General features: G+C 35.6%; 1 protein-coding gene and 1 non-coding gene across 4 annotated transcripts in view; both read right to left on the bottom strand.

Annotated features, from left to right (window-relative positions):
- Window positions 1-13,595, bottom strand: part of LOC105055023 (pyrophosphate--fructose 6-phosphate 1-phosphotransferase subunit alpha) — a 38,751-nt gene that overhangs the window by 12,871 nt on the left and 12,285 nt on the right. For all 3 annotated transcript variants that reach the window (XM_073246914.1, XM_029267588.2, XM_010936713.3), the window contains 8 exons: window positions 13,410-13,493; window positions 12,621-12,674; window positions 11,975-12,055; window positions 11,789-11,882; window positions 10,835-10,908; window positions 10,486-10,596; window positions 1,388-1,432; window positions 1,233-1,289 (listed from right to left, as the gene is read on the bottom strand). In XM_073246914.1, coding sequence (XP_073103015.1) covers window positions 1,233-1,289; window positions 1,388-1,432; window positions 10,486-10,596; window positions 10,835-10,908; window positions 11,789-11,882; window positions 11,975-12,055; window positions 12,621-12,674; window positions 13,410-13,493 — 600 coding nt within the window. The remainder of the gene's footprint in view (window positions 1-1,232; window positions 1,290-1,387; window positions 1,433-10,485; window positions 10,597-10,834; window positions 10,909-11,788; window positions 11,883-11,974; window positions 12,056-12,620; window positions 12,675-13,409; window positions 13,494-13,595) is intronic.
- On the bottom strand, window positions 4,297-4,402 carry LOC140853043 (small nucleolar RNA R71). Its single transcript, XR_012136121.1, has one exon. It is a non-coding gene; the product is annotated as a small nucleolar RNA R71 (small nucleolar RNA).

Below are 13,595 nucleotides of genomic sequence, written 5' to 3'. Positions count from 1 at the left end.
TTCTTGGTAATTAATAAATTAAAGAATAAATCATCTAGGATTAATCTTTCATGGTGCTTGACAACAAAAGAAAGGAGAAAGCAAAATTGGATAAGACTTCTCTTCATCACATTTTAAGATGGAACATCTCTGAAGTGATGAAACTGATCTTTAAAAAAGCAAGATTACATATAAATAATTATGCAAAAGCATAATAAATCAAATTAAACTTGTGGAATTTTCACAAAATCTCCTGGTTATTTGCATACTTATTATGCCAAACTAAAGAATCAATGTATATTACCTAACACACATTGGTTGTTAGGATGGTAAGATTTACCATTATGAAACAACTCCTTAGATCATGAGTAGGTAGAGGAACAAAAAAGGGAGGACCAACCCATGAGAAATATAAGGTGTGGATCAACTGAAGAGAAATATAATGTTGCTTATGCTCAAACATCAAACGGAATGGCCATGGAAAATAAGCAGTGCTTTTAGACAGGATTTTATACCATACTTTCATGATCCTCACTTGAGCTGCAGATCCTGTCTTGTGTGGTTGTATAACTCTATGTATGACCCAGTGCTAAGGTAAATCACCCCACTTAGTGTAGCATATTAATTTATAAACTCTTGAATAGCAGTATGTACCAACAGTTCTAATAATTATTTAAATTAAATAAAATTGCTATGTAATATTAATAACTTTTGCTGCTTTTAGAGTGTTATTTCGATGGATGACTTTCTGGTGATTATCATCCAAATAATAACACATCAGCAACAGAATCCATACTATGTAGTGAGATTCTATGGGTCAATCATTTTTATGGTCAATATATTCTATTATTGATTCTAAATCCATTAGAAATATTATGGAGAAGGGGAAGAGAGTTTTATGCAGTGTCTCCCCAAAGATGTTTTATTTCACCATCTTCTGTGCCAGTGTTAACCATGGAACAATAAGATGCATTTCTTCCGAATTAACCAATATAGGACATGGGTTTTATCCAGCTATATCTTCATAATATTAGTTCACTAATCTCAATTGTGAACTGCAACTGTCTTAATTTAAGCATGTAAAATTATTGAAACATCATGATTTGATAAAAAGTTAAGATGCTAAAATTAGTTAAACAAGCAAGGCATATGTTATATATATCAGATATATTCATATAGTACTGATGGTGCATAATCAAAGTGGGAGTATAACAAGAAAAATCCCTTGCATAACTAACTAATTTTCAACTTACGGTTCGTGTTTCCATCTCTGACTCTACTAGCTGAGCTAATAGCTTTTCTGTTTCAATCTGTATCAATAATAGAATTGAATAGTCAATTGTCATGGTTCTTGCATGACATTATAAGAATGAAAGTTAATTGCATCATAGAAGTTCTGGTCACGTACCTGTGATAACTGTGCAGATTCATCAGACTCAGGGGAAAGAAGAAGCTGCACCATGAACATTTTCTTTAGGAAGAATGTGAGTATATGATAAACACATAATTTAAGTCATTTAAAGCAGAAAATCATATTTAATTTATTTTATTTATTAAGAATTTGATGCTTCCTTTTATGTTTTACAGGAAAGATGATCGCCGATACAAAGAGTCTGATTCATAGATCAAAAAGACTCAAGTTTGAAGAAATTTGGACTTAAAATAAAATTAAAATAAAAGAAAGACGCATCCGGTATTATAGAAAATGAAGATACTATGCAAGGAATCCAAAAGGATACAGATGTCATTGTAAAGAAACAAAAAATTTTTTTGGTATGTGAAAAGGTGGTTCACGTTGATTTTCTCTGGGCGGTTTCACGTGAATTCAAAAGCTTTGGGCGTGGTTTGACGTGAATTCAAAACAAAAGAAAGTTGGCGCGTGAATGTGGGCAGCATGGGCTCGTGGGCGCGCGTGAACACGCGGGACGCGGCGTGGACGCGGGGCGCGGACGCGGGACGCGGCGTGGATGCGGGACGGGCGCTGACGCGGGTGTGGGCGCACGGCAGACAAGTTCAAAATAAGGAAAAAAATAATATTTAGAAATGTTTTGAAAGATTTGTATTTTTTTAGTCCCACATCGGAAAATCATATAAAACTCCTCCCTCCTAACACCTATAAAAAGACTTTTATACTCTCATTGGAAGGGGGGGAGCCCAGAAATTCTTCTAGAGCCTTGCATAGAGGAATAGAAAGGGACTACTTCATGAGCAGCTAGGCTGGCAGTCTCGGGAGTGGAGAAGAAATTTTGTAACGACACAGAGATGGTTTATTGTTCTAAACTTTCCTGTATTTCTTTATATGCAATAAAGATTATGTTTTTTATTTAAATTGTCATGAGTTCTTTAATTGTTCTCATTTATATGTTTTTATTTATGCTTTCTTTTTAGATTAATATTAGGAATAGCTTTTACTTTCCGGAGACGCGCCGTGATCTACGGATACAGGGCGTGCCGAGGAAAGAAGAGTTATTTACCCAATACTTTCCGGAGACGCGCCGTGATCTACGGGTACGGAGCGTGCCGAGGAAAGATAGGTATTTTTCCTAAGATTAATCGCATCCATTTAATTAAAAAAAAAAAGAAAAAGAGATACAACTCTGCTAGTGCAAAGTGATTCAAAACTCCCAAGTTCTTTATTTTCTAATTACCTTAATTTTAAGATAATTTATTTTCTAAATCAAAAACAACGTTTCTTTCTTTTATCTTGCAATCTCAACTTAGCCCAAGGTCCCTGAGGATACGATCTCGACTCATCCTACCTACATAGTGAGTAGAGTTATTTTTGGTGCTATCAATGACTACGCATCAAATTTTGGCGCCGTTGCCGGGGATCTTGGCACGGTTGAATTAAAAAATTGAAAAAAAAAAAAATACTTTTCAGTTTTTATTTCTCGTTTTAAATTTTTTTTCAGTGCTTTCTAGCTAGATAATCTTATTTGCATAATTACAGAATTACCTTGCATAACTAATTTACTACTTAGGAATTTTGCTGCTTAGAATAATTTGCTACTTTTCATAGCCCAGTGATTTATTGCTTTTTAGACTTAATCACTTAAATTTATTTTCTTGCAAAACTAAAAAAAAAAAAAAAAAATATATATATATATATATAAAAAGATAAAATTAAAAAAAAAAAAAACCACTGACATTTCATAACACTTAACTAAAATAGCGTAACCTCAAGTATAAAAATTTCTAACTTGATTGGACACCTTGTTTCTTTGCATTGCATCTTCATAATTAATCTTAAGGGCAATAACCCATTAACTAGATAAGGTGGGGATTTGATCACCCTTCTTTGGCCCACAAATCACTCCCTTGCATTTGCATAACCTAAACCTTAATTTAAAATCAACTAGACGTCAGCCCTAGGAATTTTGAGCTCAATAGGATAAGAAAGCTCGAGAGTTGAACCGAGTGCGGATTGGTTAATTGCTCGGTGTCTAAGGCAAGTGGTTAAAGAAAGTGGTTTTCAATTGGTTCCATTGACTGACCTGGCCAACTTAGTTGGTGTCTAAGGAAAGCAACGAGCAGGAAACCTCCCACATCTTACGCTTACCTGACCGAGTCAGTTAGTCAGTTTTGAGCTTGGAGTGCTCAAAGGCGGTCTTGAAAGTTAGGAGCTGTCTAGATCTAAGTTAACCTTAGGATAGAGAGTCTATGATTGTTTAAGTTGATTGCAATTAACATCTAAACATTAACTAATTTCTTCCTTTTCATAGATTTAAGATTCTTAGGTTCTTCTCTTTAGATTTTCTTCATTCTTTTCTCACTTTATTATAAAAATATATATTATAAAAAAAAAAAAATTTGTGTTTGCTCTACAGTATAATTGTAAGGTGTATACTTGGCCGTAGATCGTTACGACCAGAAATCCAACCTTTTGATCCAGAAATAGAAAGAACCTTTAGAGCCAACAGACGTAAAAATATGGACCGAAATCAGGAGAATGATCCACCCAAGCAATTGAAGGAGTACTTTACTCCTTCCACATATACCTACTCTCCTTGTATTCAAGTGCCCCCTGTGGAGGCCACTCAATATGAAATTAAGTCCAGTATAATCCAAATGTTACCTTCATTTTATGGACTTAGTAATGAGGACCCTTATAAACATCTTGAAGAATTTCTTGAAATATGCTCAACTGTCAAAATTCACAACTTCTCCGATGATGCTCTTAGGTTGAAATTATTCCCTTTTTCACTTAAGGACAAAGCCAAATACTGGCTACATACTTTGGATTCCATGACTATATCAACCTGGGACCAGCTGCAAGGAGAGTTTCTCAAGAAATATTTTCCCATAGGAAAAACTAATCAAATAAGGAAAGCCATAACTAGTTTTTCCCAATTAGATGGAGAAATGTTTCATGAAACATGGGAGAGATTAAAAGACCTTATTAGAAAATGTCCCCACCATGCTGTACCCAAGTGGCAGTTAATCCAATATTTTTATGATGGGCTCTCTGAAAGACATCGACAAATGGTCGATGCATCATGCGGTGGGACATTCAAGCTGAAAAGTGAGGATGAGGCATGGCAACTGTTTGAAATTTTAAGTGAAAATTCATTACATCATATGTCTGCCTCTATTAGAGATAAACCCATGTTAAACCCAAAAAGAGGTGGAATATATGAAGTAGGAAATGCCATAGATATCCATCAAAAGGTAGATGAACTGTCCCAAAAATTAGATCGTCTTCTAAATACTGGACAATCCCCGATTCTACCTAACCCAATCCAAGAAGTATGTGCATTGTGTGCAAGTCCGAACCATTTTGTTGGTGAATGCCCAGCCGCACCTCAATTTCCTGAGTTTGTGCACGAGCAGGTTCAGCAAGCTCAAGTCCAACAAGCTCGCAGACCAGGAAACGATCCATATTCGAACACTTATAACCCCGGCTGGAGAAACCATCCAAATTTTTCCTGGAGACCACAACCAGTGGTTGGTCCTGCCACACCTCGACCTCAATATCAAGACCCAACATATAGGCATGGATCATACCATCAATTTCAAAATGCTCCTCAACCATCTACTACTGGTCACAGCTCAGCTTTTGAGGAAAAAGTTCTGAAAGCACTAGAACGATTAGAAGTCAACACTCAGATCCTTAACTCCCACACACAATCCATTGCTAAGCTAGAAAACCAAATAGGTCAACTAGCGACTGCATTCAGTAGGAGGGAAGAAGGAAAATTACCTAGCCAACCCGAGAGCAACCCAAGAGGGCAATTTATGATTGAGAGTTATAATACCCCAGAAGCTTTTTCTGAACATGCCAAATCAATCATGACTCTGAGAAGTGGGAAGGTCATTGAACACACTAGTAAAACCAATGAGACTGACCCTAAACCTCTAACCGAATCCAAATTACCCAAGAACAAGGAGGACCTGAAAATAGAGAAGGAACCAACTGCACCGGAATCATCTTACTTGCCTAAAGCCCCATTTTCGGATGCCCTGAAAGCCCCTATTCCTGCAGATAAGAAGGGAGGAAAACTCGATGAGATGTTGGAATTGTTTAAGCAAGTCCAAATTAATCTTCCCCTTTTAGATGCAATCAAACAGGTCCCTGCTTATGCCAAATTTTTGAAGGATTTGTGTACCCAAAAACGTAAATCTAGATCACAAATCCCAAAGAAAGTACGTCTCACTGAACAGGCTAGTTCTGTCGTCCAGCATGCCACTCCTCCAAAGCTTAAGGACCCAGGAGCCCCCATCATTTTCTGTGTTATAGGAGATTATCACATTGAAAAAGCTCTTCTAGATTTAGGGGCAAGTGTGAATCTTTTACCTAGTTCGGTGTATGAACTCTTTGGATTCGGAGAACTGAAACCCACATCAGTCACATTACAGTTAGCCGACAGATCAATTAAGGAACCACGTGGAATGCTTGAGGATGTCTTGGTCAAGGTAGATGAGTTTTACTTTCCAGTTGATTTTCTGGTTCTCGATATGGAATTAAGTGGCAACCCCAGACAAATTCCCATTATCTTAGGACGACCCTTCCTAGCTACGGCAAATGCATGCATCAATTGTAGGACAGGAGTCATGGACGTATCGTTTGGGAATAAGAAATTGAGACTGAATGTGTTTGGTGCTTCCCAAGGACCATCAATGGATACTTGCTTCAAAGTAGATACACTAGAAGATATTATAGAAGATGCAACACCCACAATTCTAGCACCTGAACCCTTAGATACTTGCTTGGCTCACTTTGGAGTGTATGACTTTAAGGGATATATGAAAGAAGTTAACATATTGTTGGATACACCACATGATAAAACCACTCCTCCATGGACAATCAAGTATGAGCCATTACCCATCTTTTGTTGGTTTTATTGCATATGACGTCTGGCTGAAGACGTAAAACTTAGCGCTTTTTGGGAGGCAACCCAAATTTCTTCTATTTTGTTTTAACTGATCATCATTTTTTTTAAAGAATAAAGGACCACTCTGTATGGAAGAGTCTGTTAATAAACTTGACGTCTGGCTGAAGACATAAAACTTAGCGCTTGTTGGGAGGCAACCCAACGATTTCATATTTTTTTTTACTTTACCGCAGCTGCAGGAATTTAGAATAAGAGCCTATTAATCAATGAAGCTATCTTCAACTTTCAAAGCAAAATTTCCCAGGTGCACTCTCTCCTTTTATTTTCTTTGCTTTCCTACTCCATTGAGGACAATGTAGATTAAGTTGGGGGGGAGAAAATTAATCAAATCCTCGAGTATGGTCAGAAATAATTAGTTTTGTGGATTCAAATTTTATTAGGCATCCTAATAAATGAATGATTAACGGTCAAGATAATTTTAGAGGTACTGAGGAATAAATTATTAAGAAAATCCAATGAATGGTAGGGTTTAAACTAGATCAAATTTTAGGAGTGATTCTACAAACCCTCTTCTTACTGATCTCAATAAAGAATCTGCTTCATGAGAAATTGGATGGAAAGATCGAGGTATGCAAAAAAAAAAAAAAAAAAAAATCTCCTTAAAAAAAAAATTTCTCCTTAAAAAAAAAAAAAAAAAAATTATTGGTTTCCTACTGAGTAACCGGGCCCTTTCGCCTAAGTAAGCGTTGTGGTTCGCATAAAAAGGTAGGCAATGTTATATAATAATAATAATAAAAAAATAATAATAATAATATATATATTAAGGAGACTAAATTGCAAGAAGATAATAAACTTCTTTCCCATTAAGTTAGAGGATTTAAAGAGTAAAGTGGGGAGTTGGTGAAAGAAAAGCTCTGAAATTTCTTTAGTTAATACTCAACCACTAATTGGGTCAAATTGATAATCCAATGAAATATCTCTTTAATGGTCTGACCAAGTATCATCTACCTTTTGGGATGTCTAACCTAATTTTTGATTCAAAATCGAGTCAGTACACAATGCTGATATATCTATTTTACTCGAGGACGAGCAAAATTCAAGTTGGGGGGTGTGATAAACACATAATTTAAGTCGTTTAAAGCAGAAAATCATATTTAATTTATTTTATTTATTAATAATTTGATATTTTTTTTATGTTTTACAGGAAAGATGATCGCCGATACAAAGAGTCCGATTCATAGATCAAAAAGACTCAAGTTTGAAGAAATTTGGACTTAAAATAAAATTAAAATAAAAGAAAGACGCATCCGGTATTATAGAAAATGAAGATACTATGCAAGGAATCCAAAAGGATACAGATGTCATTGTAAAGAAACAAAAGTTTCTTTTTGGTATGTGAAAAGGTGGTTCACGTTGATTTTCTCTGGGCGGTTTCACGTGAATTCAAAAGCTTTGGGCGCGGTTTGACGTGAATTCAAAACAAAAGAAAGCTGGCGCGTGAATGTGGGCAGCATGGGCTCGTGGGCGCGCGTGAACACGCGGGACGCGGCGTGGACGCGGGACGGGCGCTGACGCGGGTGTGGGCGCACGGCAGACAAGTTCAAAATAAGGAAAAAAATAATATTTAGAAATGTTTTGAAAGATTTGTATTTTTTTAGTCCCACATCGGAAAATCATATAAAACTCCTCCCTCCTAACCCCTATAAAAAGACTTTTATACTCTCATTGGAAGGGAGGGAGCCCAGAAATTCTTCTAGAGCCTTGCATAGAGGAATAGAAAGGGACTACTTCATGAGCAGCTAGGCTGGCAGTCTCGGGAGTGGAGAAGAAATTTTGTAACGACACAGAGATGGTTTATTGTTCTAAACTTTCCTGTATTTCTTTATATGCAATAAAGATTATGTTTTTTATTTAAATTGTCATGAGTTCTTTAATTGTTCTCATTTATATGTTTTTATTTATGCTTTCTTGTTAGATGAATATTAGGAATAGCTTTTACTTTCCGGAGACGCGCCGTGATCTACGGATACGGGGCATGCCGAGGAAAGAAGAGTTATTTACCCAATACTTTCCGGAGACGCGCCGTGATCTACGGGTACGGAGCGTGCCGAGAAAAGATAGGTATTTTTCCTAAGATTAATCGCATCCATTTAATTAAAAAAAAAAAGAAAAAGAGATACAACTCTGCTAGTGCAAAGTGATTCAAAACTCCCAAGTTCTTTATTTTCTAATTACCTTAATTTTAAGATAATTTATTTTCTAAATCAAAAACAATGTTTCTTTCTTTTATCTTGCAATCTCAACTTAGTCCAAGGTCCCTGAGGATACGATCTCGACTCATCCTACCTACGTAGTGAGTAGAGTTATTTTTGGTGCTATCAACGACTACGCATCAGTATATATGGCATTAAGATTAAGGAATCATAATCCATATAAAGCCTTAAAAAATATTTAAATATGAAAATAGTTGTGATTTTTTAATTATCCTAACCAAAATACAATTAAAAACAACTTTAGCATGATTAATGTCACCACTATCCTCTCTGATTTAACATCTCAAGTTACGCGATCATCATTAACTTCTCCAAGAGCTGGCTTTATGAAATCATTCATCAGATAAAACTTTTGATATATATTAGTTGAATAATACTGTTGTTTTCTTAAAAAGAATACATGAAAGCCTACGGTAAATAGTTTTGACTTTTGAGCAATGCAAGAGCAAGGCACATTCCATAGAGCCCCTCCAGTTAGAGCTGAGGGCGATGTGCAGAGAATCTGATGGGCTATGCTCATATGTGGAATCCAAATTTTAGCCTCTATTGTTTTAATTTTTCCATCCCTATATTCCAGTGCCTTTATGCTTTTATCTGAAACTTCCTTCGGCAATCCGAAGAATCAAAAGTACATTCTAATACTCAGATGATAAATTTAAGGTATATTGGAGTCATTTAATTTGTTTCTTTTATTGATTTTATCCACAAAAATAAAACCTTACTCTATTGATATACATCCTACTGTCCTACATCTTGTCCCTTTCGTTCTACAGCTCTTCTGCTTATTAACAACCTTTTATCTTGGCTTCAAATTCAACATCAGATATACTTTTATAAAAGGCCAGTTGTTACAATTAGATGATTAATATAATCATCTTGCAATGATTTCTTAGACTGTAATAGCATGAAGCTGGTTTTCCAGAAATCCATAAAAAAAATAAAGGGAATAGACAAACCGCACCAGAAGTTGTCCCAACGTAAGATCAGTAATTCTTAATTTTTCTGAAACTCTATCATGACTCTTGCTTCTGTTGTCTCCACTTTTATGTCTGTCAAGGATCTCATGCTCATTTCTTAATTCCTGCTTCTGTGCACTTGTGATGATGTATATGCTTACATCATGGTTTGAAGTTCAATCAAATAGTTTCAGATTTTTAAAGGTCCGAAGTGAAACATATTGATTATATAGACTATACCATGTGCACAATCTGTTTTTTCTAAAACTCAACTCAACTAAGCCTTAATCCCAAACTAGTTGGGGTCATCTATATGAATCCTTTTTCTCCATTCTGCTCTGTCTAGAAACACAGTTTCTGAAAAATGTAGTGATATCAGGTCCTTTCTTACTACTTCATCCTATGTGATTTTTGATTTGTTTCATTTATTTTGGTTCATAGGTTTGTGAATATTTGTTAGTTGCCATTCACTTGTGTTTGCTGCCACTGGCATCGCTGCCAGCCAAACAACCTACACATGCTGCTTTCTTCTTACTGTCCACGCAAGATCCATCTAGCTGAATAACCAGATCATGCAGTCAGACAGTGTGGCCCATGCAAGAAATGGAAAACAGATTGCAATGATATGCAAGTAACAAAGTGCAGCCGTTGTGGAGTTTCAAAGAAAACTAATAACTTAAGCTGGAAGGAAGTTTAAAACATAACTTCCAATGAAAATTCAAATGAATGCGTCTAAGTATTTATCCAACAAGTCAGAAGCAAAAACACTGCTACTTTCAGTTATTCACTAGACACTGTTGCATGGTGCAAATTCTTCAATTCTTAGAGTTGCATCAGGAAAATGCCTTGACATCTAAATTTGGTGTTAAATTTGAAGCATTTTAAGATTATTTGGATATATCAAACTGATAAGTGACGAGTGAAAGCATCACCAATTCACCATACCTGCTTTTTGATAAATGGCGGCATGGACTCATATAAAGCAGATGCCCAAGGAGATAACTGCTTTGAAACGTTGTCAACTGAAACACCATTCTTGAGAAGAACATGAATTTCCTGAAACGGTCAATTTTAAGCTCAAACTGTACAAAAGTCAAGAAACAGGTTTCATGGATGGATATAGTGTATGCTTGCTCAGGACCAAAGCAAAACTTCTTTACCATTTTGCACTTGTTATAGTTTTTTCTTTTCATGCAGTTGGATGCCTATTTAACTGTATACTGGAAATGTGATAGACAAAAAAAAAAAAAAAGTATTCTATTTGCCATGTCAATGATGTAATAGACAAAATTACCTGCAAGAGGGCATATACTTCAGGTATACTTTCGATGAGACCCTCAGGTAAAAGAATCACACCATGATATTTGCCTGCAAATGCAAGCCAAGTTATGTCAACTCAGATCATATTTGCCATGACAATGATGTAAATAACCACAGTTACAATGGTGATACTTCAATCTCTCAATCTCTCAATAAATTGTATATTGTCTTTCATATAGTTGTAAGGTATTTAATCTTTAGATTCTTTCTAGTTAAAGTCTCCTGGTCCACATAATATGATAGATAGAAATTCAGCACAAGCACCTAGACTTCATGCGATTTTATGATAGTATTGTGAAAGAATTCTTGGAACAGTTTAGAAGAGTGCAACTTGCATTTAAATAAGCTGGACTAGATAGGAAATGAATACACGGGCAGTGCATCTAAAACTTCCATAAGGGAGTAAAGAACCAATTGATCTGAAACTTATTGCAGGTTCTGTGGAATAAGAATCCTATCATTTTTCTTACCATTTTTACAGGAAAGCTGGAAAAGTTAAAATACTAACAAAGTGGACTTGGGAAAAGATAATAATGGTTTCTATAGGATTAAATGGTTATCCCCAAAAGCATAAAATGTATCCACCTCCAAAATTGGGAAGTCAAGAAGTTAATCAATAAAAACAGTTATTTCTGTATATAAAGAAAAAGCTAAAAGAATCCAAGATAAATAAGTTGTCAATTAACACTTCCTTCCACTAAACTAGAAAATATATGCTCTTTCCATTCAACAAAGAATTGGTACTCAAAAAGTTGGTGTGGCAAACAGAAAAGGAAAAAAGAGAAGAAACACTGCTACTTAAAGGAAGAAGTTGACATGATTTCTTTACATTGAAACTAAAAAGAGGCCACTATCCAGTTGATGCAAAGCATTTAATTGAAGGCCCAAAATAATAGGACTTTCTCCAGCATTTGCCAAAAATAAATACCTAGTTCTGCCCTGGCTTGAACTGCATCGCAGATCTGTTTTGTTATATCATAAAGGGTAAGCTTTGAAGCAGCAACCTCCTCACTAAGGATGACCTGACCATTTGTTATAAAAAATAAATCTTCTTTTTGCACAATATAATATTAAAAAAAATACTCTAGATTTTCTTTCTCCATATAAACATTACCATATTTGGATGAGACTGAAGGGCACATTCCAGGGCAACATGAGATGCTCTCCTTCCCATGAGACGGATAAAATAATAATACTGAAAAACATAGAGACAAACTCTTTGGCACTATTTCATGCTACTGATTACTTACTTATGGCACACACACACACACACACACAAAAAAAAAGGCTAATTTTGTAGATTAACTTGGAGCTTAGTCATGATATGACAAAATACTTGGATTCTGATTATACTCCAATGCAGGAAAAAATGGGAAAATTAAGGTGCCAATTTCTGAAGCACCTTTATGTATGTAGCATCTGGGCAAGGGACAATCATGCATGGAGCTGCTAAAAGAAGATTTTTCTTTTTCTTGGGGGGTGGGGGTTGGCATCTATTCAATAATCTGTGAGCTGAAGTCCTGAGTTCAGGATAAATTCATTTTGAATAAGTCAAGGCCAACTGGCTTTTTTTATTCTAGTATGGTCATCAAGCAAAATACCAGGAGTAATCATGGTAAGAAAGAAGAAAATGATTTTGAACAATATCTACTAGAACTTTCCATTTCAGAAATTGACAAGTTACAGGGTCATCATTTGCCAGCTTATAAATTTTCATCAGTTGAGAATTACAGTAATACTGGAACCATGTAAACCTGTACCTTTTCAGCAGAAAGAGCATCGATGCATATATTGCTTATGAGTTGAGAATTCACCTGAAGGAAGCAAAGGATTAATATTGAATATGTGGTTCATTCCATACTTCTAAACCAATTGAAGAATGTAAAGATTAAAAAATAAGATCATGTATGGCAGAGATTTAATTATATGCTTCAGAAGCCTATTGGAAAATAAGTACTTTTTATAAAATGTAAGTGAAAGTGGCATAACAAGACAAATGGCACATATCAAACCATGCCATGTCAACTTGGACCCGACCTTTAAGGCCCTTGACCATTGCCAAACAGAAGATACATGTGGCTTGGTCTCCATCCACATCAAGAGGAACTGAAGGCCGCTTCTTAACATACACGTGAGACCATTCTCCTAAGCTCATGTGAAAAAGCTCTTGGAAGTAGGAATACAGCATATATCTTAATGTGTTACATGAATAAATCGCATGAACATTTTCAAGAATATGGAACTTATCTGGTTCCCTAGAAAGGCCTATGCAGCATCTTGTTGCACTGCTATATAAATGGGTCCAAATTTGTACTTCAGGAATACTACATAGTTAGAAATGGATGACCTACTGAATTATTGAGATAGCAGTCAGCAGCACATTCTGGTAGGGTGAAAGGAGCACACAAATTTTAATTTTTTTAAGAAATGACTTGGATTGTTTATGCTGTTACTTCTCACATATTAGATTCTTACCTTTTTTTGGGTATCTTACTAGTGAATGAAAAAATAAATTGGAAATTTTAAAGAGAAGTAAGATGGAAAGCTACCTTGCAGATTGTATCAAATCCGACATTAGCTTCAACAAATTGGTTCTTGAGATCCCCATAGAAGGTAACTGGAACGCCAACAACCTAGGAAAACAAGTTTATATGACTATTCTGTAGTACAATGTAATGTTAATGGATTTTCACTATCTTCCCTGAGGAGTGAGTAGGTCACACCACTTGCAGTGG

This window comes from Elaeis guineensis, chromosome 12 (genome assembly GCF_000442705.2).
Source record: "Elaeis guineensis isolate ETL-2024a chromosome 12, EG11, whole genome shotgun sequence".
Classification (NCBI taxonomy): domain Eukaryota; kingdom Viridiplantae; phylum Streptophyta; class Magnoliopsida; order Arecales; family Arecaceae; genus Elaeis; species Elaeis guineensis.
This window is presented reverse-complemented; position numbering and strand designations above follow the sequence as displayed.